The following is a 22,867-nucleotide window of genomic DNA, read 5'->3' as shown; positions in this document are numbered from 1 at the left end:
GAACTTCAATTGAACAGAGATTCTTATAGGCAATGTTCGTCATCATTGACGTCTAACTTTACAAAACTCGACATGCAATATAATTGGTTAGGAAAGGTAACTTAAGTGTAGGTGTTATATCTGTATATGATAATAGGGCATGCGGATTGCATAACTCTTATCGGGTGGGCGTCTACGCCCATCCCTCTACATCACGCATGATAGACGTCACTACAACTACGACGTCCTATTGGTTACAATATCTATGGGACTCCAGATAACTTGGTCCATTGTGATTGGTCAGGTTACACCCTAGACATAAATCCTCATTTTAATTAGCAGCATGCAGAGTGGACACCTAAGGGCCTGGTGTACTAAGTTTCACCCTGCCTCCCTTCCATCAATCAGTATCCTAGGGCAATGTGTCAATTAGTTGGCTGGGTATGGCCTCGAGACTGTAGCCTCTTATCAGGAAAAGTTATGGCATCCTGGGTTCTGGATGACATCAGGCGATGGTACTTCTTCGCGCCTGGCTGGTCACGTGTTAGTTCACCATGAATCTGCTTCAGTTTCCAGCTTTTAGTGCATTTAATTCTGTGTCTGCCTAGCCACCTGCATGGGCCCCCCTTATCTTGACCTTCATGAGGCAGGCTGGTATGCTCTGAAGTTGGAGTCTTGTGAGCTGACGCTCTCCTCCCCTTCTCTGGTTGACCTCGATTTCCTAGACATGAGCTGCTCTTTGTTGAGTTTCGATTCGGCTCCTTCTCTTGCCTTTGGCTGGGTTTCGAAACTTGGCCTGTCAGGCCTCTGGCCGCCTGGGTACCTTTCTGCTTTTACAAAATGGAGTCGCACTTGTATAATGTGCCTTACTGAGGTAGATATACGGTTGGCGCTTGCCGCTCTATCTTCTACTAAGCATTGCAAGCAGTATCGATTTCTTAGCATCTTGCGTTTCAAGCCTATTTACACACGTTTAACAGGACGGTTGCTTCCATCTTGTCTCGTAACACTGTTTCCTGGCGTTGTAACATTGTCTCTTCTCTGTGCCTATTCTATTCAATTTCGTAGTTACTCGCACTGGCGTGTTAGCTTCGATAGCTGCTCTTGTTCATTCTCAAATCTGTTCAGGCCCTTGTGTCATTTCCACTGGCCTACCATTAAGGCTTTTGGGGTCTCTTCGTGGACCGTATGTAGGTACTCCTCATTTTGTATCAGCGGCTGGTATGGCTGTTTGATAGGGTACCATGCTGCCCAGGGTTGTCTGGTTATGGGTGCTTCAACCGGTATGGATCTTCTGATATATACTGGCCAGAGTCCCACTGCAGCTCTTTGTAGGTTCATTTGCTCTTCATACATCACATACCTTGGCGAGTACGCTCCTGGTACCTCGAAATGAGGGGAAGGGGTGCAGGCCATGTCTGGGACCTCCTCTACACTTGTTCCAACTTAGATTTAGGTTTAGATTAGGTGTTTATCTCATCCATTTTACAGTTTAATAAACACCATTCAACGGTGATCACTTGTGTCTGTCTTGCTTTGATACCATGCCTTCTTTACAGCTCTCACTGCGGCCCAGGGGATTCTTTGCTTGGGGTCACAGGAGGAAGGTGCCCCTTCATCTGCTACTACCCTCCATTTTCGGAGCCTCAATCAGCCCCTCCAGGGGGTTGATACCCACGTCAGCAGGGTAATAGCGGTGGCCGGCGAGAATCGAGACACAGAGCTCACCAAGAGCACGTCTCCATGCTGCACTGGATGGCCACGCACCCGTTCCTTGTCTCTTTTAAGGAACTCCATGAAGTCTGCATCTTTCAACAACATGTCATTGCATCACCATTGCCCATCTTCTTTATAACCTCCCCCTCCTTTCACTTGCATAATCACTAAATCATGATCAGTCCAATCAACCAAGAACACACCAAGTTTTCCCTTCTCTTCCCCATTAGCATGTAATCTATTCATGAGCTAGTTCCACTTCGAGTTATAACATCAAATGACATTTCCCTTGTGGACCAAATTGAGCTAACGGATCATTACACTACTAATGTGTGCTTTAAAAATGATGCTACTCTCACCTATGTCCTTGGATTTGAAGAAAATCTGCTCAAACTTGGATATATTGCCCAAGCTGTTGTGAATCCGCCTACTAAACGACCTATCGACACTACGCGGACGGATGCAGCTCAAACAGCTAAGAAACAAAGCTCTGCTCCTGCAACTACAATAAGAGAACCAAAATCTAGATCAGCTAGTCTGACCCAAAAGTTGGTATCTGGGAATCCAGCTGTTAAAGACTCTTTGGCCATTGAAGTGATCCCTGAAGGCTACTGGCAATGGTTGCCTCTATCCTTTAGGGATCACTTCTCTGGGACTCGGAAATGACCAATACTTCCTGAATTCTTATGTTCTTCGAACACCCACGGTCATACTCATATGTTCGATGCTGATGGTTTCTTAAGCAACATCGACATATATAATATAGTCGCTCTCCAAGAGACTTGGATAACTGCTGAGATCGAAATCGACAAGCGTTCTACAGTTCATGAAGTGATGACTAAAGGTCCGATGGGTCGCCCGAAAGGTGGGCTACTTATATCGGTTTTGAGCCCATGGACAATAGAAAAATTACCCCAGTCATTTTTAAATATCTTAATAGCCAAGATCACAAATGCGGACATTAGCATTATAATAATTAAAGTTTATGATCCGCCTAATATGTCACTCATCTCTAAAAATATTAAAGTGATTGATGCTGCATTAAATAAATATTCTCTCTCCTTTCCAATCTGGCTCCTTGGTGATTGATTTTAATGCTAAAATAGGAGAGATTGCACCAGTTGAGCAAATGGTGGATGGCCTACAGAATTCAAACCCTATTATACAAGATTGCAACAGACAAGGTAAAAAGTGGCACAAACTTTTACAATCTCACAATATAATACGCTTGAATGGTACAACTCTGAGTGATCCTCATATGGCTCCCACGCGCAAAGAAGGCTCTTCTGCAGTCACAATTGATTACATATTTTCGAATGCGCTTGGTTTGGCATTCATTAAAGATATGGGAGTTGTGTGTCACGAGGAGAGCGATCACCTGGCCCTATATCTCCTGTTTGATGTCAAGCAGAAAGTTCATATATCTTCATCGTACGACAAAAATGGTCAGATATTTTTGAATGATGGCCTGAATTGTATATTAAAGAAAGGCATAATATAGATCAAGCAAATTCAATGGCTCAGGTAATGTTACCACCTTTTATCCAGTCTTACTCTCTTTGGCCGATCCCAGATGACAAATGAATCGAGCACTTCTCGGACACTATAACCAATATTCAAAGCTCCAGTATTGAGCAGCGTTCATACAAATCTGTCTTGGAGAGAGTTAATCTCTTGCGTCCTGCACGTACAGATAATGATAAAGCCATTCAAATGGAAAAAAGAAAATTACATAAAAACATCAAAGTGTTGATTCACTCCAAAGAGGTGTCCGATGAGTTGCCGATAGCAGAACAAATTCGTGACCTAAAAAAATGCCATAATCGGTGGCTAAAATCTCATAAAAAAGAGCTTGAGTTAAAACTTTGGCATAAGATAGCGAGAATTTCCCTATTAGGTGATGGCAATGCGATATGGCATCTTTTAGCTAAAACCAAAAAAAGGGATCTGACAATAAATTGCATTAACGAGCAATCTTGGGCCAACCATATAGCTTCAACAATAGGCAGTAAAGAACCTGTCGCTATGGCCATGCCCATCCCCGATTCTCCGTGGGAATGTAAAGCTTCCATATTAGACATCATAGCAATTATTGAAAACCTAAAATCATCTCGTGCAGCGGGCCCTGATGGTATATCCAATCTTGTATTAAAAAGGGATCCACCAATATGGGCTGCTGTTTTGCACATATTATTCGCCCATATTGGTACTCACGGAATCTTACCACCTTCTTGGAAAGTCAGTAATATCCTGACGGTGCACAAAAAGGGTGCCTGGGATGTTCCATCTAATTTTAGAATGCTTGCCATGTTAGATTCAACATTTAAAGTCTTCACCAAAGTTTTACTACATGAACTGAATGCTTGGATCGATTCACAGAAGATTCTTCCTCCCAATCAGATTGGTTTTAGACCTAAATCCAGTACATTACATAACCTACTTATTCTAATATCAGCAATCGAACACTCTTGGGCGCGGCGGAATTTACCTGTATATTGCGCCTTTATTGACTTTTCCGCCGCATTCGATACTGTTTGTAGGAATTTACTATGGCGTAAATTGATGGATTGGGGGATTCCAAGCGGCTTGCTCCGTATGCTGATGCTTCTTCATGCAGACACATCAGTCAGTGTTCGCCTTAATGCCCTGGGGAAATTATCCAAATCCATGCCTACCAAACGTGGTGTTAAACAGGGTTGCATGATAGCTGCAACACATTTCAACCTATATTTGGCCAGCATGATCGCTTCTTTTAACATCTATGCTGCCAACCCGATCAAAATCAAAAATGTAGCTTTGGAATGGCTTGCCTATGCTGACGACCTCCTACTCCTTGATTGTACTCCAGCTGGCCTACAACTTATGTTGAATGCTTTAGCCAACTATGCATCTAACAATGGCCTAATAATTAATAATTCGAAAAGTAAAATTATGGTCTTCACACAGAAGTTTAGGCCAAAGCGTTTACATTGGTTCTTAAGCGATGTTTCATTGGAGCAAGTTTCCACGTATAAATATTTAGGTCTAATCATAGATGATAGGCTTACATGGTTCCCTCATTGGGCGGAAGCAAAACTGAAATGTGAAGCTTCGGTCAATCTACTAAGTGCATTTATTGGTCTAATAATGGCTACAGTGCATCGGCTGTCTTATCTATCTACAACTCGAAAATAATAGCCATGCTGTCATACGCAATAGCCATTTGGGGACACAAATTCCACAAAGCTCTTGTTAGATTTGAAGCCAAACTTCTGAGGCGACTATTGCGTCTTCCGAAATGCATTAGCATTGAATATCTGTACCTTGAATTTAATATAAAAGGCATATGGAATGTACATTTATCTCAATGTGTATTGTTCTACCAACGCCTGACCATGATGTCAACTGATACTATGATCGTCCCATACATGCAGGCCTTTTTAAGTCTGGATGTTATTCCATCATTGGGTATAATTGGTACGCATCCATTGTCACTGGCTATATGAAGGAAGTAATTTGTATGTTACAGGTAACATCAAATTTTGGCTGAAGAGAAAACTTACTGAATTTGCTTTTTTACAAAATATCGTTCATTTAGAAACTTTGTCTTCTGCCACTGAATATTGCCATTATCGATGGGCCCGCAAATCCATTCCGAAATACTTATTAGCATACCTGAATCCAAATATATTTAGGACCTATCTTCTCTTAAAATTTAACGTATTAGTTGCACTATCACCATCAAATTGGATGAACAAGACGAGTTATAATCACAAATATTGAAGACTATGTGGAAATCTCCTGGAAGAAACTCTGGTCCATTTAATTATTGAATGTGAAAGTCTGCACTATCTTCGTATGAAACATTTTAAGTCTTTTAAAAATGCTACTACGGTGATAGATATTCCATGTCTATGGGTGAAGTTTCTACAGGGTGATGATATTAACCTAATTTATTTTATTGTTAGATTTTATATGCATATCGTTGAGATTTTAAAATGTATTATATAATTGCACATCTGTAATATGAGGTAAACATTGCAAATGGCACGGAATTAAGATGTTTTAATTTTCTTAGGTATTAATATGAATGATTTTTAAATGCTTGTTTTGTAATGGTATACAAAGCTGTTGCTATATGTATATTCAATAAACGTACTTATTTACTCATTATTTGTGTGTGAATTGAATGGTGAGATGAGAAAAAGGTGTGCGCCTTAACACTGAGTTCCATTCCCTCCATATATTAGTCAGGAAATGGTTGTTGGTAAGACTGTGAAGTTTACTTGTCCTATATTGTTTGAATTACCACTCACATTCTTCTGCCCATCACGTAACGATTTGGAAAGCTTCACCACAGGAAGTAGCCTGTCTTTGGAATACCCCCTAAATGGCCCTTCAATAATAGTAATAGACCTTTAAGAACTCTCCAACTGTCCTAAACCACCTGCCCTAATGAGTGGTGTGTCCAAATCCTTACTCCAGCCTTCTTATGGTTATCAGAGGCCCAAATTCCCTTACCTGTATGGCAACCAAAAACTCTATATTCCTCCTCTTTTTTGTACTTTGTCTCCTGCAAAATGAATATTGAGAGACTAATTCCCACACCTCTAGAAAATGTTTTATAAAGAGAGATCAACTCTTTCATGATTAGTGTGGCCAATGTTAATCTTCTCGTCTCATCACCCATAGTCATTTTTAATATTCAATTCCAAGTCATTATTCACTGCTTTTCTATCCTCTTGTATCTTACTTGCTCCTACCCGTCTCTGCCGATGTCAATCATCAAAATATTCCTCCACAGAGAAACTAAACGTCTGTGAACCATGAAACATTAACTATAAATATGTTGAACTAAAACAGATAAACTGACCATCCCCCAAGCTATTTGCACAAGTTCGTACTTATCGCCAGAGACAGCCAGTGAACCCTGGACCACACGGGGATAACTGTTGCTCCCGTCCCTTCCCATATCAAAAGAAACCCTCAAAATCCCTTTCAGAAAACATCCAGAGTTTGAGCTGTAACACCTGACCATTAACAGCTGTGCTCTTTTAGACTCACCTAGGGGACTGAGATGCCAAATCTTTCCTTTACACTAATGTTTAGTGACTATAACTGAGTATAGCAACAGAAACATACAACATCTAATAGAACTGTAAAGAAATAACTGTATGAGAGTATTCCCCCAGGATTCTTTACATTTTGATGATCACCCCTGCTCTTGTCTCCAGTTTTTATTTACAAGGGTGTGGCCATCTTGCAATATTTCCTTACGTCTGCCATTTTGAACCTTCAACCCATTGCTGTCAAGGGTCTGATCTACTGCACAGCTTTTTCCTGTGTTTAAGGTTAACAATACATTCTCCTCTTACATGTGGCGAAGAGCCTGTTCTGCTTTCTCCTCAATATTTATATGGAGGTTTTCCCATTTATATTCGAATGACGGGGAATATGGGTAGCCCATCAATACATAATACCGCTGTCCACAAGGCAAGTGGCCAATGGCTTGCATTTTCTTTGCCTACTGAGTGTCAGCACAGATCAATCCATTTTCTTACTATGGGCTTTCTGCACTTTCGTTAGCACTTGTACTTTTCCTGGGCAGTGGGGACATGTCACCAAGATTCGATGGGAACCCCTACTAGAACCTTCTCCATGCAACCTGTCAAACACTTTGGATTGAGTTGACCACTTTCTGGGTTTTCCTTTTTGTATGTTTTGTTGACTCTTTTTCTGTTTTCAGCACCACAAGGATGTAGAGATTACAACTTCTCTCTCCAGTGTCGATCTCATCAGCACTCAGGATCATTTACGTTTCTCCTTCTTCCGATTCGGTGAACCTTGCTTCAGATTTCATCTCAAAAAGGACTGATATGCAAATGAATATTTCTGCTCTCTGAAAGGTACAGTGAGCTAAAACTTTGTTGTAGACCCTCCCGACTGGGAACATGTCCATACAACAGGTTATTTGGCCGTGTTCGTTCAGGTTTTTTGGCCATGTTCTTTCTCGGTACAGGGACTCGCAGACCTTTGTATAGCTGTTTCATTTCAGTCACAGAAGCTTGAACATCAGAACACAATGCTTTCATCTCTGCCAAAATATCTTTCTGCACTCATACATTTTGAGATTTCACGTATGAGGCAACCAGGCTCTGAAATACCAAGAAAGGACTCTCTTTTGGACGGAATGGTTTGAGGGGGATAGTAGGATCTCATACATGCAACTAAGTCAGACATATGAAATGGTAGATTGTTCATTTGCTGAATACAAGAAACTAAAGATCATTGTTACTGCCTGTGTCAATGTACCACTGTTGACAACTCAAGAGTGCCGCCTGGACAGCTTTAAAAAAGTGCCCGAATGCATCACACTCTGCTGCTACAATGTATGGGAGTCTAAAAGCCTGTCGCAATGGAGATCCAAGGCCGCCAGCGATCTGGGCCGAAGAGATGGGGGAAGATGTCGACCTGAGATGCTGGCGGAGATGTTGTGAAAACACTTGTCTGGTGAGTCTGAATTGGGGCCTTAGAGCATCACAGACGAAACTACTCTTTAGAGCTTACTGTACTCCAGAAAAGTTATTTAGAAGGCAGCTTTAGGACAGTGAGCTCTGCTAGAAATGCAAGAGTTCAAGAGGCTCCCTTAGTCAATTGATTTGGTTTTGTCCAAAGACAATGCAGTTCTGGGAGAGAGTATGTGAGAGATTAGGCTTGGTCTTGAGCTGTACAATCCCCATGGCTGCTTCTCTGTTGGTTCTGGGCGATATATCTCTGTTGGATGAAATCACCTTTGGCAGAAAAACGTGGTTGCTCCGTGCGTGCATGGTCGCTAAGAAGATGATATTGAGATCCTGGAAGTCAAGCAATTCTTTCAATGTTGATGACTGGGTGTCAGGATTCCTGCCCCTCATGTCCCCAGCCCTCCAAGATGTCAGGCTGGAGCCAGGCCACGATCACCTACATGGCCCTCAAGGGCCTCTCCATCCCTCCAAAGACCCACTTGGAGTCAGACGTGGCGCTTGTGGCACCAGACTCACTCACTCCCAAAGGATAACATTGGGGATTGGACTTGTAGTGCTTTGATGGGGACAAGATGGATGCCCCCACATATTTCGGTTCCCAGAACTGCATGTGCAGTCTAGTCTCTTGGGTGTGGTTCAGCCCAGAGACACCTGGGAGACCCAGAGACTATTTAAGCCACGTCCAGGCTGAGAAACATGCTTGGTGTTTTCTGCACCTGCAGCGTGACACTCACCGTGTTCGGATCGGTCTCCAGTAGGCCTGCATCTTTCTTCTGCGCTCAGCTCCTGCAAGAACAGGAACACCGCTAGGAACAGCCTTACCTTGCGGCGCTTCTGCCCTTCATTCATCGCTTCTTCTGTTCTGGGGGCATCTTCGGCGGTGTCATTCCCATCCTGGCACGCCACTTTCTAAGGAAAACGGAAAAGAACAGAAAAAAAGGCATTAGTAAGCATTCAGCAAATCTTTGCTTATTTTTAAAGACTGTACAAGCTTCAAACGCTTACCTGAATCCCAGCCGCTCTGGGGGAACTCTGTCTCCGGAACTTCTCATCCATCTGCAAGAGGGAAAAGACACTCCAGGTTAGCATGGAAACATCTAGAGGCGCTGCATACCGCGCTTACTGGCGATTCGCGCTCTCACTCACCTTCAGCGCTACTCATCTCAGCAGCACGTCGCCATCCCCAGACGCCGGCCATCATCTAAGGAAGGAAAGGAACGAAGTTAGAGAACTGTTCAAAAGACTCATAATACTTACCTGTTGGACTCTTGCCAGTGAAGTAACTAGGCAGCAACGAGCCCACATCAATCAACGTGCCCCTGCGCTGAAAGCAGGATGGAGAGCACACTTTCCAAGAAAACAAGGTGAGCTATGGATCAAAGGGAAGGGTTGGACCCCGGGTAGAAGGGGTTCAAGCACACAGAGCCAATAGGGAGTTAAACTCTACCAATCCTGTGTTTCAGGCCCAGTCTCCAGTCGAGCAGACTGCAGGGAAGGGTTCGAGGTTGTAAGAGGTCAGAACAGGCTGAGTGACATCTCCGTGGATACCGGGTGAGCGTTACAGAACACAAAGCCTCACATCAAAATCCACCTGGGCGTCATGGAAACGTCAGAAACCGACCAGTTAGCCCACATTTTGGGGCAGCTACGTTCCGAAGTACATGCAGCCAGGCAGGAGACCAACACCCTGAGGAGAGAGCTGATAGTAGCCAAAGAACGCACTGATGATTTAAACCGGCAACTTCTTCAGTCACAAGCAGGGCATGCACCATTGCCGGGAAGCGTGCCCTCGATGCCAGCACCATCAGCCAATCCCGTTCAGATAACCCTTCCTGGGGCAGTTGCCTTGGCCCTGCACGAATGATTTATGGGGGATCCCAAGAGGTTTGCAACGTTTATGAACCAGTGCCGCCTGCACTTCCTTTGTAGACCAGGGGCCTTTCCGAATGACCAATCACGGGTCTGTTTTGTGCTATCCTACCTGAGTGGTAGCGCCGCAGACTGGTCTGTACCCTTTGTGGCCCAAGACGATCCTTTGCTGCATGACTTCAGGGGCTTTCAGCAGGAGATGGAAAAGCTGTTCGCCTGTCGTACTCATGGGCAGGCATTAGACAACAAACTTCTGTCCCTAGGCCAAGGGAATCAAGACCTATTAACATACATAGCCACGTTCAATAGACTCGTAGTTGAAGCAGAATGGCCAGTGGAGAAGAGAACCACATTATTTCATCGGGGGTTGCGGGGGGAGCTCAAGGATGTTCTCGCACAAGTAGTGAACCCCCCGAAAGACTGCTCAGAATTCATTGACCTTGTTGTTCAACTGGATCATAGGTTGCAGGACCGCAGAGCAGATCGATCCAGACCGGACCTACGCCCTATGTATGTGCGCTCAAAGGACAATATTGCCCGCACAACGGAAGGTTCAGGAGAACCAATGCAAATTGGGGGGGTCAGATCCCCCTTGACTAAAGCGGAAAGGGATAAAAGGAGACAGCAGCAGTTATGTTTGTACTGTGGAAGGTCAGATGATTTCCTTAAAGAGTGCCCTGTGAAGCCACCGAGGAAGACGGTAGGGGCCACGGACATGGAAGATACCATCAAGGAATTGGAAAACTCCCCAGCCCGGCAAGTGTACGGGTCCACTTGTCGAGCAAAGAAAGTGAACTACAGACCTCACATTTTGCACTATCTGTGGTCTGTGGTCTTGATCAATCACCAACAACCATCTTGGATGCACGCAGTAAGAGCGTACATTGACAGTGGAGCCGTTGGGAATTACATCGACCAGGATCTTGCGGCAAAGATGGGCTTCCGTTACGCCCTAAATCAACCACCAACACTGTTACCACTGTCGACGGCACGGAAATAGCTTCTGGTCCAGTATCCCAATACACTGCAGCGTTAACCCTTCTGTGCCAGGATGAACACCAAGAATCTATGGTTTTTGACCTCATTAAGGCACCACAGTTCCGGTTGATTTTGGGAATGCCATGGTTGGTAGCTCACAATCCTCGAATCGATTGGTGATCAAAAGAATTGGCCTTTCCTGAGACTCGCACTCAGACATTTTATCGACTACAGAAACAACCAATAGACACCAGAACCTCCACGCTTGCGACTGTGGCAATCGGCACCCTACCAAGTGAATACCAGGACTTTCAAGATGTCTTTCAGAAAGAACAGGCTAATACCCTGCCACCGCATAGACCATACGATTGCCAAATCGACCTGATACCCGGCGCACAAATCCCTTGTGGGCGAATTTACGCACTCACAGAACCAGAAAACCAGCACCTGAAGGCCTATCTTGACCAATACCTGGTCAACGTGTTCATCCGTCCCTCGGAGTCTCCAGCAGCCAGTCCTCTATTCTTTGTACCGAAAAAGGAGGGGGACTTGAGAATGTGCATCGACTATCGCGCACTGAACCAGATTACCGTAAAAAAACGCTACCCCCTGCCACTGATCCCTGAATTGCTTGATCAAGTCAAAGATGCCCAAATCTACACAAAACTAGGCCTGAGGGGGGCATATCACCTTGTTTGCGTAAAACAGGGGGACGAATGGAAAACCGCTTTTTCGCACCAAATACGGCTTGTACGAATATCAAGTAATGCCCTTTGGCCTTTGCAACGCGCCTGCAGCATTTCAATACTTCATGAACGATGTCCTACGTGAATTGATTGATGTCTGTGCTCTAGTGTACATCGACGAAATTCTAGTATATTCTGCATCAAAGAAAGACCACGTTAAACACGTCCGATCCATATTGGAGAAACTCCGTCAACACCAGCTCTACGCCAAGCTTCGAAAAGCGCTCATTCCACGTCTCCGAGGTGGAATTACTGGGCTTTATTCTCAGCCTGAATGGAATCCGAATGGATGTACACAAGGTAGATGCTATCCGGAACTGGCCATCCCCAAATTAATTCAAGGGGGTTCAAAGTACGCTGGGTTTTGCCAACTTCTACCGCCGGTTCATCCCAGGATTTTCGCAAATCGTGCATCCCATCACGTCATTGCTAAGGAAAAGCAACAAAAAGTTCCAGTGGACAACAGAAGCCGAGGAAGCTTTCCAGGAACTCAAAGCAAGATTCACATCTTCCCCAATCTTACGCCACCCTCGCCCTGATCGCCCATACCTGGTGGAAACAGACGCCTCAAGCATGGCTATGGGAGCCTTCCTCTCACAAAAGGACCCCGAAACGGGCCAGTTACACCCTGTTGCCTTCTGATCGTGTAAATTCACACCCCCCTGAACTCAATTACGCTATCACAGACAAAGAACTCCTGGCCTTTAAGTCAGCCTTTACGGCATGGCGGCTCTACCACTTGGGCGCCAGACACACAATCACCGTAATAACTGACCACCGGAACCTCCAGTACCTAAAAACGGCAAAGGCCCAATCCTCACGACAACTACGTTGGGCTCTTTTTTTTGCTGAATATGACTACGTGATTACATTTCGACCAGGGGTAAAAAAATGGGAAGGCCGATGCCCTTTCCCGTATGGGGGTGGAAGAGCAAGGGTATCAGACCCCTGACCCAATAGCAATCATCCCGAGTGACAAGCTCCTAGGAATCACAGCAACTATAACTCAGAAAGAATTCCATGAAGAAATCCAAAACCTGATGAGTCCGGAGCAATTACAAGCGTGGAGTGCACAAGGAGAACATTACATGATAAAGATCAGTTGCCCTACTTCAGGAATCGTTTATTCTTACCAAACCAAAAACTACGAGAACAAGTCATGTCCGGTTATCATGATTCCTTGATCGAGGGCACCCCGGAATCGCTAAAACCCTAGCCAAGGTAAAATGAAATTATTGGTGGCCCACATGGCGTAAAGACATTATTTAATTCATCCTATCTTGTGGAGTGTGTGCTCAAAACAAGTCATCCAAGCAGAAACCGGCTGGGCTATTACAACCATTGGAAATCGCACTAGCACCCTGGCACACGTTGTCCCTCGATTTTATTACTGACTTACCACCCAGTGAACGGTTTAACACTATTCTTGTGGTCGTGGACCTATTTTCAAAAATGGCACATTTCATTCCTCTTGAGGGGCTCCCAAATGCTTCCACTCTGGCAAAGGTATTTCTTGACTGCATCGTACAGCTCCATGGGGTTCCTTCAGTTTTAGTCTCAGACCGAGGTACTCAATTCGTATCTAACTTCTGGAGAAAATGCTGCATCGACATCCGGCTATCCACCAGTCACCATCCCCAAACGGATGGTCTAACTGAGAGGACAAATCAGACGCTTGAGCAGTATCTGCGTTGCATGTTACACCAAGCTGAAGGAAGCTGGTTCGACCTATTATGGATAGCTGAATATGCTTATAATAATTCCCTACACACCAGCACTGGGCAAACACCCGTTTATACCATGTATGGCAGGCACCCACATACTTCTGAGTTGGATGTTCCTACAACCCTGGAAAGGCCAGCAGTCAAAACCTTGCACACAACCATTTCTCAAACCTTTAAAAGGGCAGCTGAACACCTACTTCAAGTTAAGAATCACCAAAAGAAGTTTGCTGATCAACACCGAGCAAAGGCCCCCAACTACCAAGTGGGAGACAAAGTCTAGCTGGCATCTAAACACGTGTCCATTAAAGGAACCCAAACTTTCCGTCCAAGATACCTGGGTCCATTCACCGTCACCTCTGTGATAAATCCTGTGGCGGTCAGACTAGCTTTGCCGTCAAACATGCAGATTCATCCTGTGTTCCACGTGTCTCTCCTTAAACCTGTTCAACCTGGGACCCGGGTAGCAACGCCACCGCAGCCAGTAGTAGTCGCCGGGGAGCCAGAATTCAAAGTCAATGACATCCTGGATTCAAAGTACTTCAGATCCAAATTATACTACTTGGTAGACTGGAAGGGGCATGGTCCACAAGACAGGACATGGGAGCCTTGTGAGTACATCCATGCACCTCGCTTGCTTAGACGATTTCATCAAAACCATCCAAACAAACCAGGACCAGACAGAAGAGCCACCTTGAGAGGGGCCTTGGGAGGGAGGGCTGTCATGATTCCTGCCCTTCATGTCCCCAGCCCTCCAAGATGTCAGGCTGGAGCCAGGCCATGATCACCTACATGGCCCTCAAGGGCCTCTCCATCCCTCCAAAGACCCATTTGGAGTCAGACTTGGCACTTGTGGCACCAGACTCACTCACTCCCCTGGGATAACATTGGGGATTGGACTTGTAGTGCTTTGATGGGGACAAGATTGATGCCCCCACATATTTCGGTTCCCAGAACTGCATGTGCAGTCTAGTCCTTTGGGTGTGGTTCAGCCCAGAGACACCTGGGATACCCAGAGACTATTTAAGCCACGTCCAGGCTGAGAAACATGCTTGGTGTTTTCTGCACCTGCAGTGTGACACTCACCGTGTTCGGATCGGTCTCCAGTAGGCCTGCATCTTTCTTCTGCGCTCAGCTCCTGCAAGAACAAGAACACTGTTAGCCTTACCTTGCGGCGCTTCTGCCCTTCATTCATCGCTTCTTCTGTTCTGCGGGCATCTTCGGCGGTGTCATTACCATCCCGGCACGCCGTTTCCTAAGGAAAAGGGAAAAAAACAGAAAAAAGGCATTAGTAAGCATTCAGCAAATCTTCGCTTATTTTTAAAGACTGTACGAGCTTCAAACGCTTACCTGAATCCCAGCCACTCTGGGGGAACTCTGTCTCTTGAACTTCTTATCCATCTGCAAGAGGGAAAAGACATTCTAGGTTAGCGTGGAAACATCTAGAGGCGCCGCATACCGCGCTTACTCGCGCATCGCGCTCTCACTCACCTTCAGCGCTACTCATCTCAGCAGCACGTCGCCATCCCCAGACGCCGGCCATCATCTAAGGAAGGAAAGGAACAAAGTTAGAGAACTGTTCAAAAGACTCATTATACTTACCTGTTGGACTCTTGCCAGTGAAGTAACTAGGCAGCAACGAGCCCACATCAATCAACGTGCCCCTGCGCTGAAAGCAGGATGGAGAGCACACTTTCCAAGAAAACAAGGTGAGCTGTGGATCAAAGGGAAGGGTTGGACCCCGGGAAGAAGGGGTTCAAGCACACAGAGACAATAGGGAGTTAAACTCTACCAATCTTGTGTTTCAGGCCCAGTCTCGAGTCGAATAGACTCCAGGAAAGGGTTTGAGGTCGTAAGAGGTCAGAACAGGCTGAGTAACGTCCCTGTGGATACCAGGTGAGCGTTACACTGGGTGGAAGAGCTTCTCAATATTTCAACATATGAGAAAGCCATTTACAAAAATATAGGTGAAATTGACAAGTTCTGGGAAATATGGAGAAGCTTCCTTGAGGTTAATGGATGAAGTAGGAATTCTATTCGGACAAAAATGTCTCTGGCTTAGACCACTGCTATTGCTACATGCTTAATTAATCTTTTGTGCAATTGTCGTGTGATATTTCCATGATTGCTACTAACATCATTTACTATGTCATATTTTGGATCTATGTTTGAGGGCTGTCTTCCTTTTCCTTTTCTTTTCTCCTTTCTTTTCTTGCTTGAAATACTTCCATTCTTTTCTTTAGTTTCTCTATTTGTAGGTAATTGATTAGTCGTTTAGTATGTTCAGATTGTAACTGATTAGCTGTATATATAATTGGTTGTCACTGTGTTATGTTCTTATTCGCTGTTATGAAAATAAAAATGTTGAACTCAAAGTATCTTTCTGTGCCATCCCCACCTTGTTATAGTCCACGCATTCTCTCTCTCTGGTCCTTTTGATACATGTTGTCAATGCATTATATCTCTCTCTGAGGACTTGCAGAAATTGGATAGTAGTAAATGCCAACCATTTGCACTCTGTCTGATGTTTCTTGATAGGCCGGTCCACTTCACTTGCAGTGCTGAAAGGGTTGCAACCCTCATCACAGTCTCTATCACAATCACTCCTCTCTCCAGGATCACCTGCTGTTATAATGTCTAAGGTAGCCCATGAAGGACATGTGAGATCCCTCGGTTGGCAGGCATGTGATTTCCAACCTCTCACAGGTGTTCTAAAGGACCATATGTTAGATTGCACAGTTCCTTAGAGGCAAAAAATATTATGGCGTCAAGGGGGAATAGCGCTTCCATGTTCCAGTGCCTTCTCCTCTACAGTGAAGAGCCAGCTTCATTGTTTTCAGATCAATCTGCCTCAAAGTTTCAACCCCCAGCAAAACTTTTGGGCAGTGAATCATTTCTGAAAGTTGTTGCTCTGCTTCTCCAGTGCTTGAACTATGTCCTCCCAAGGAAGTTGGAATCCACAATGTGGTTCCACCAGTTCCCATAACAGTCCCCAAAGATCTCTCTCTGTCATTTTCCTTTACCACTGCTAGCACTTGTTATTGTATTCCATTTTTCTGGGTTTGCAGTCCCTGGCTTCAGAGACCATCCTGCTGATCCTCACTGGTCAGCTCTCCACATCCCACAGCCTCATCAAGGTCCCACTGCTTTGCTCTTCACCTCTCTTTGAGCCCTGTCACACAACGGCTCTATAAGTGGTCAACTCTGTTTTGCCTCACTCCTCTCTGTGGCCTAGGTTCCTGGTTAGAGTGTTTCTGCCACCATGACCCCGACTCCTGTGTTTGGGCTCCTCCTTTCCCCATGCAGGCCTTAGAACGCAAGTCTCAGCTCCTGAGGCCTTGTCTAGGGAGTTGCCTGATTCGTGGATTTGACTAGCCTCTGATTTCCCAAAAATGCTTCAGAGTGGTTCAGAAGCTGCCACACACATACACACGCACGCACACACACACCTCAAATTTAAATAGAAACAAGCTTTTATTTTTGATAATCCATTAGGTATCTTTTGACTTGCATGTCCAATGACATTTAAATATGTTCATGGGTTAAAATATTGCTTGAAATGTATCGACTACACACAAATCATAACCACAAAACACTGATTTTTCTTAAATTCAAATACAATCACCATGGTACAATATTTCAACTTCAGTGATATTTTTAAATTTAGGAACAAATTAAGAAAAACACGCTTAAGCAAGCTTAATAATTGTGTAAACACAAATAAAGTTGGACATTTTTTACCATACAAGCATAACTGTTGTAATATTAGTCGAGTATTCCTACTTTCATTTTTACTTGAAGGAAATGTGTATGGCTTGTGGGTATTACAGCAAATAATGTTGTGACATCTGTGGGCTGGGCAGGGCAGGGGTGCTTCCGAGTTACTTTGAAGGATTATTTTGGTAACTTAGTTTTTTCTGCCAATATGTCATTCATTTGCTTTGTGGTGGCCAATTGGGATTACAGGTTGGGAGTCTAGAAGTATTTATTTGTAGACTACGGTACAGTCAATCAGGTTGAGGGATCGAGTGGGAGGCGTCTGAGGTAAGTTTGCTAGGAGGCCACCCCCATTTGGAGTGCGTTACCTTTCACCTTTTGAAATAAAGTACTTTCTACATCCTTGTAATATTAAATTTAGAGTTATGTTAATCATTGTTTTAAAATAAATGCATTGTGCATTTCAGCTGCTTTAGCTCGATGTTGGTTGTCTGATATATTAACACAATGTTTACCCATACACACTGGGAACAATTCATTCTGACAACAAATTACACATTTCTCTATTGAGCAGCCATGACATCACATGCATCACTGTGAAGCCAGCCATTGTGAAGTTTGATATTGTCGATTGGGATTATGCATACATGCCAATCCTCAGGATTTAGGCGGCAGACTCCTATTTTTCCCTTTCCTCTGCCTAAAATAACTCCAGTGCAAGTCTATGGGGAAATTCATTTCTCCTGCTTTCCGTAACAAAATCTCGCTCCCAGGTGCTCCAGAATGTTGCATGTATAATGATGTCATCTGAACTTCTGAGTGCCAACTAGGGCGGCCCAGAGTACAGCAGGGGAAAAAGGAAGTATGTATGAGGCCCCAGAGACAGGGCGCAAGATTTACCGGAAGCCCTCCAACAACAATATATTCTTTCGATAAAATTAGCCCACACCTTTTTAGGGTTCCTGTATGTGTCCTCAGAACAATTAAAAAATCCATCAAAGGATTTATATTTTATAATTTGCCTAGGAGTACATGATGTCAGTTTATTCGAAATAGATTAAAGATAGGCACCAAAAGACTACGTTTCTGAACATAAAAGACCTACACCGCAGCGCCATCTTTTTATAATGCTATTTTCACTGACTTCTCTAATTTGAGCTTCAAGTGTATTTTACCTTGATTAATAAAACCTACACAAGGCTACCCATGCAAAAGGCTATCCAAAAGGAGTATATTTAGTGTTATGTTGCAGTGTGGATATAAGATATGTTAAAATCCCATTTTCCCACTTGGCACATGAGGCAAAAAATATGATTAGTTTAGAAAATACATGATCCAGTTAGAGAAAGTCATGCATTTTTACTGAAAGAATACCAAAAACACGAAAGAATACAAAAACATATATTTGTATAAAATCTATTAAAACACCAAACTACTGATACAATTTAGTTTCACCATTTGGCTCCAGAAACCATACCGCTGGGGCATACTGGTTTAATGGGTGTCTTATAGGTTTAAAGATTCAGCGATAAAGAAGAGCCAAGTGTGTCCTCCTTTGGGGCATGTGTGCGTTTCGAGGCAGGAAATCCACACTCACTCCGAAATCCTTCACAGTCACTTTAGGGGTGGTAGTTGTGGGCGTTGCCTCCAGTCTTGTGATCAGGGCTTGCAGTTCATTGTTTAGTTTTTGCAGTTCTTCATTTTCTCTTCTAGTGATATCTTGCTCCTTGAACGCCAGATCTCTTTGCCACCGAACAAACGCTAACTTCTCTTCAAGTTGTTTCAGGCTAAAGAAAAAGAGAATGAATTCTAGTCACTCATGCAGTTCTGACATCCATTAGTATAATTCACCTATAATATTGTAAAAGAAGGACAACATGTTGCTGATCACATGCAACCTGAATCTGTTTCTGAACTCATTAAGGACAAAACCTACTTGAGGCCAATAGATGCATGTATTCTACAATTGTTATGTATAGATATATTTTTAATGAAAATGTGCATTTCTTACAGACCACCTTCTGCTCTCTACATAGAGCTTTCAGAACAAGTTTTAGGTGGAGATATTGATGCAGAATACATCAAAGTATTATCTCAGTAAACCGTTATAAACTGTTTCAAATATCAGTAAAATTAGTTTATGAACGTTTGGGATATTGATGATCTTTTGCACAACCCAAATGGCCTAGCATTGTCATTCTGAAATGGTGTCAGGGGTCACCCAGTTGTAGGCAGCTCCTAATGGCAACAAGTGGTAATCACCACACAGGTTAGCAAAGACCACCGTTCCCTGAACAGACTTCAAGATATTACTAAACAAAGAAATGAGCATGGACTCCTGATAGTCACAGCATTCAAACCCACATAATCCATGCAGTGGTGCAATTGAAGGGCAATCTGCACATGAAAAATAGCACTGCCCGTGAGGTAGAATCAACGTCAACAAATTAAACCATTTTGAAGGCTCTCCGGCAAAAACCTCTTATGTGTTCTCTTTTCACTGTAATTAGGAATTTGCAGTCCTCCCCCCTACTGCTGGTACTCACTAGGACAAAGCCTGATGTACCACAATAAAAGATGTCCTTTCGCACAAAATTGAGACCTTATCAAGATCAGTACTCAGTAGCAAAAAGGCCTTGCTTGCAACCAAAGTCCCCATGCCTGATACCTCCGACCAATCCAGTGGGGCCCAAACCTCACAAATCCCCCCATTTGCATTCTGCCAAGCCACCCAAGAGCAAGTGGTTGCCACTATCCGAGCGCTAAAATCCTCTAATTTGCAAAGGAGACCCTTGCCCTTCCCACATAGTGAAGCTCTGCACACCCACATTAGCACCCATAATCATTGAGTTTGCCAATTCCTCCTTCATGAGCAGCACTGTGCCAACTAATATCAAATCTGCCTGGATCACACCACTCTTGGAAAAACCCTCCGTAGAATCCTCCATCCCCACCAACTACCGCCCTATCACCACAGTCCCGTCTCCACTTAAAACTCTGGACCGCCTGGCCTATGCTCAAGTCCAACAGTTCCTGGAACAAAACCACCTACTTGGTATAAGGCAATCCAGCTTCTGTCCCAAGCATAGCACAGAAACTGCCCTGCTGGACTTGAAAATCCAAATTGATAAGATCCATGACTCTGGCAACCGAGCCTTCCTACTAGTAGATCTTTCAGCTGCATTTGACCTTGCTGACCATAACATCCTATGCCACCACCTCAGCAAACACTTCCATTTCTCACCTGAAGTCACCTCACGGATTAAATCCTTCCTCAGTGTTCGTACCACTAGAGGTTTTATTGGGGGATCAGCAGCCGACCCCATCCCTGCCCCAAGGCTCCTGCCTCTCAACCACGCTTTATAACACATACACAAATCCCGTATTCGATCTCCTCGACTCACACGAGATCATTTACACTAACCTTGCAGATGACACCCACATATTCATCCCTAAAACGGGTTATCACGCACGTGACACTGCCACAATCAACACAACAGAGCTCCTCATTGTGAGCTCCCCATAACGGCTCAAACACCTGGATGCTTCCTTTTCCTCCATCTGCATCGATGACCCAACTATCCCTGTCCTGAAACAAATCAAAACTTTGGGGGTCCACCTCGAAGCGGAATCTCAATGAGGAACTGCCTCAAACTCGCACGAGAACTGATTCTTACTAAAAAATTGGAGTACTGTGATGTCTTACTTAGGGGCACCACTGCTGCCAACCTTTCCATACTTCAACTACTACAAACTAAAGCACTCTGTACGGCCCTTGGACTAAAACATTCTGATCGCATTACAGGTACTAGATGTGAGTCTCACTGGCTCGCTATGACAGCGTGTGTGGACTTTAAAACATTGTCTACCGCGCACTGATGTATCTATAAGGAGGCACCCCACTACCCCAACAATTAAATTAATCAAAATGTCCCATGTGTGCGCTAAGATCCAGCTCCAGCATTTCATTGCCCCCCCCTGCTTCAAGAGCAAAAGAGCTGGCGGTGTCAGTTTCTGCATCACCGCTCTGTCTCTCTGGAACTCTTTGCCCGCAACCGTTAGAAATGTACAATTCCACACTACATTAAAAAAGCTAGTAAAAACCTGGTTGTTTGATAAATATGAATAACTTCTATATATGGGTGCTATCACTACCAATGCTTGCTGCTAAATATACTTTTTTCTTCTTGTTTGCTGATTTACTGTACCAAACGCTGTGATACCCGTGGGTCTGGGTGTTACAAAAATGTAAAAAATAAAAATAAATAAAATAAATAAATGCATGCAGCCAGTGTATATGCGGTCACAAATAATCAATGCATCAGGTCTTTATTTAAAAGCACAATCATGTTCTATGGTAGCTGGTAAAGCCCTACTTGCAGGCTTTTGAAAAAAGATCAAACGATCACAGAAACAGTCACTGGAAACCTTAGCCACCATGTGCAATTCCAGAGTCTCCACATAACATTCCACTGGAACAATCTCAAAAAGCTCTGCTGTCTAGGGTTCAGTTCCAAAAAGGAAAATTCTAGTCCTAAAACGTTGACTGCATTATAACTAAATTGAGTTTTAGTAATGGTTACATCTATGCATCCAAAGATTCCAGAAATTCAGGCAACGCATTGGAGACGCAATGAGAATATTTCTCTGATTTTCTGATTTAGTTCCTATGGGCAAGTCTGTGTATTGTGAGAAACCAAAGGGTGTCTCACCTACTAGTCCCCAGGGATCTCTCTCTCAGATGGCCAGTGCACGGCCATCGTCTTTGGATCCAGCCCCTGCGGGTGGATCAGTGCAAGAGGATCACCTGGGTGAGGGGTCTTCAGGGAGTGGGGTGGGGTGACTGATGGTGAGACGCGGTATTCTCCCCATTTCCGTACCCATGACCCATCCTATTTCAGAGGATTCTCTGATGTCCCAACTCACACATACCCCCCTTTTCTACACAAACACTGGGGTGAGCAAGAGGGCGACTGAGAGTAAAGAGGCTTACCCTTACATATAATTGGACCCAATAACCGGGTCAGGCAAAGTCAGGCACTTGAGTTTAAGTGCATACATCTGATACCAATTAGCTCTCCGCACACGGATAAAAGGCGTAACATAGAGACACACTCTGAGCAAGGTGGATCACGAGCAGGAGCAGAACTTCCAGGGCAAAGGCGAACCTACTGGAGCAGAGCAACGGACCGAGGGATGAAAGCAAATGGTAGAGAACCCCCAGAGTTCCCTGCAGGAGGTTGTTGCCTCTGAAAGGCCGCAAAAGATGTGTACAAGGTCAAATCCCAAACAAGAAGGTTGCATTGTGTTTCAAGGACGCCAGCAACTCTCCCGAGTGAACGGCGGAGTTGGGGAGGCGAGGCCAAGCCTGTGGTACTAACCTTAACTCGTGAAAAACTGCAAAGACAAGAAAGAAACACACACAGCCGGTATGTTGGCAAGCGACATGAAAGACCAGTGTGTGATAAGGAAAAATTGAAGTGGCAACAATATATTGCAAAGATTGAAGGCTGCACGTGTATGGATGAGACGCAAAGGAAGGCAGACCTGAGAATGAACTTTGAAGTACTGATAGCTATGAAACCAGCGACACTGAGTAATGGAGTGGTCCGGCGAAAGGAAGTAGCCCACTCGAAAG

General features: G+C 44.3%; 1 protein-coding gene across 1 annotated transcript in view; it reads right to left on the bottom strand.

Moving 5' to 3' along the window:
* Positions 1-16,973: 16,973 nt before the first annotated feature.
* Positions 16,974-22,867, bottom strand: part of LOC138511607 (uncharacterized) — a 242,072-nt gene continuing 236,178 nt past the window's right edge. The window contains exon 5 of the mRNA XM_069627394.1: positions 16,974-19,016. Within this exon, the coding sequence (XP_069483495.1) occupies positions 18,752-19,016 (265 nt within the window). The 3' untranslated portion in view covers positions 16,974-18,751. The remainder of the gene's footprint in view (positions 19,017-22,867) is intronic.

This window comes from Ambystoma mexicanum, chromosome 6p, assembly GCF_040938575.1.
Source record: "Ambystoma mexicanum isolate Mex_15411 chromosome 6p, UKY_AmexF1_1, whole genome shotgun sequence".
NCBI lineage: Eukaryota > Metazoa > Chordata > Amphibia > Caudata > Ambystomatidae > Ambystoma > Ambystoma mexicanum.
The sequence above is the reverse complement of the archived record's forward strand: the minus strand, read 5'-3'. Positions and strand labels throughout refer to the sequence as shown.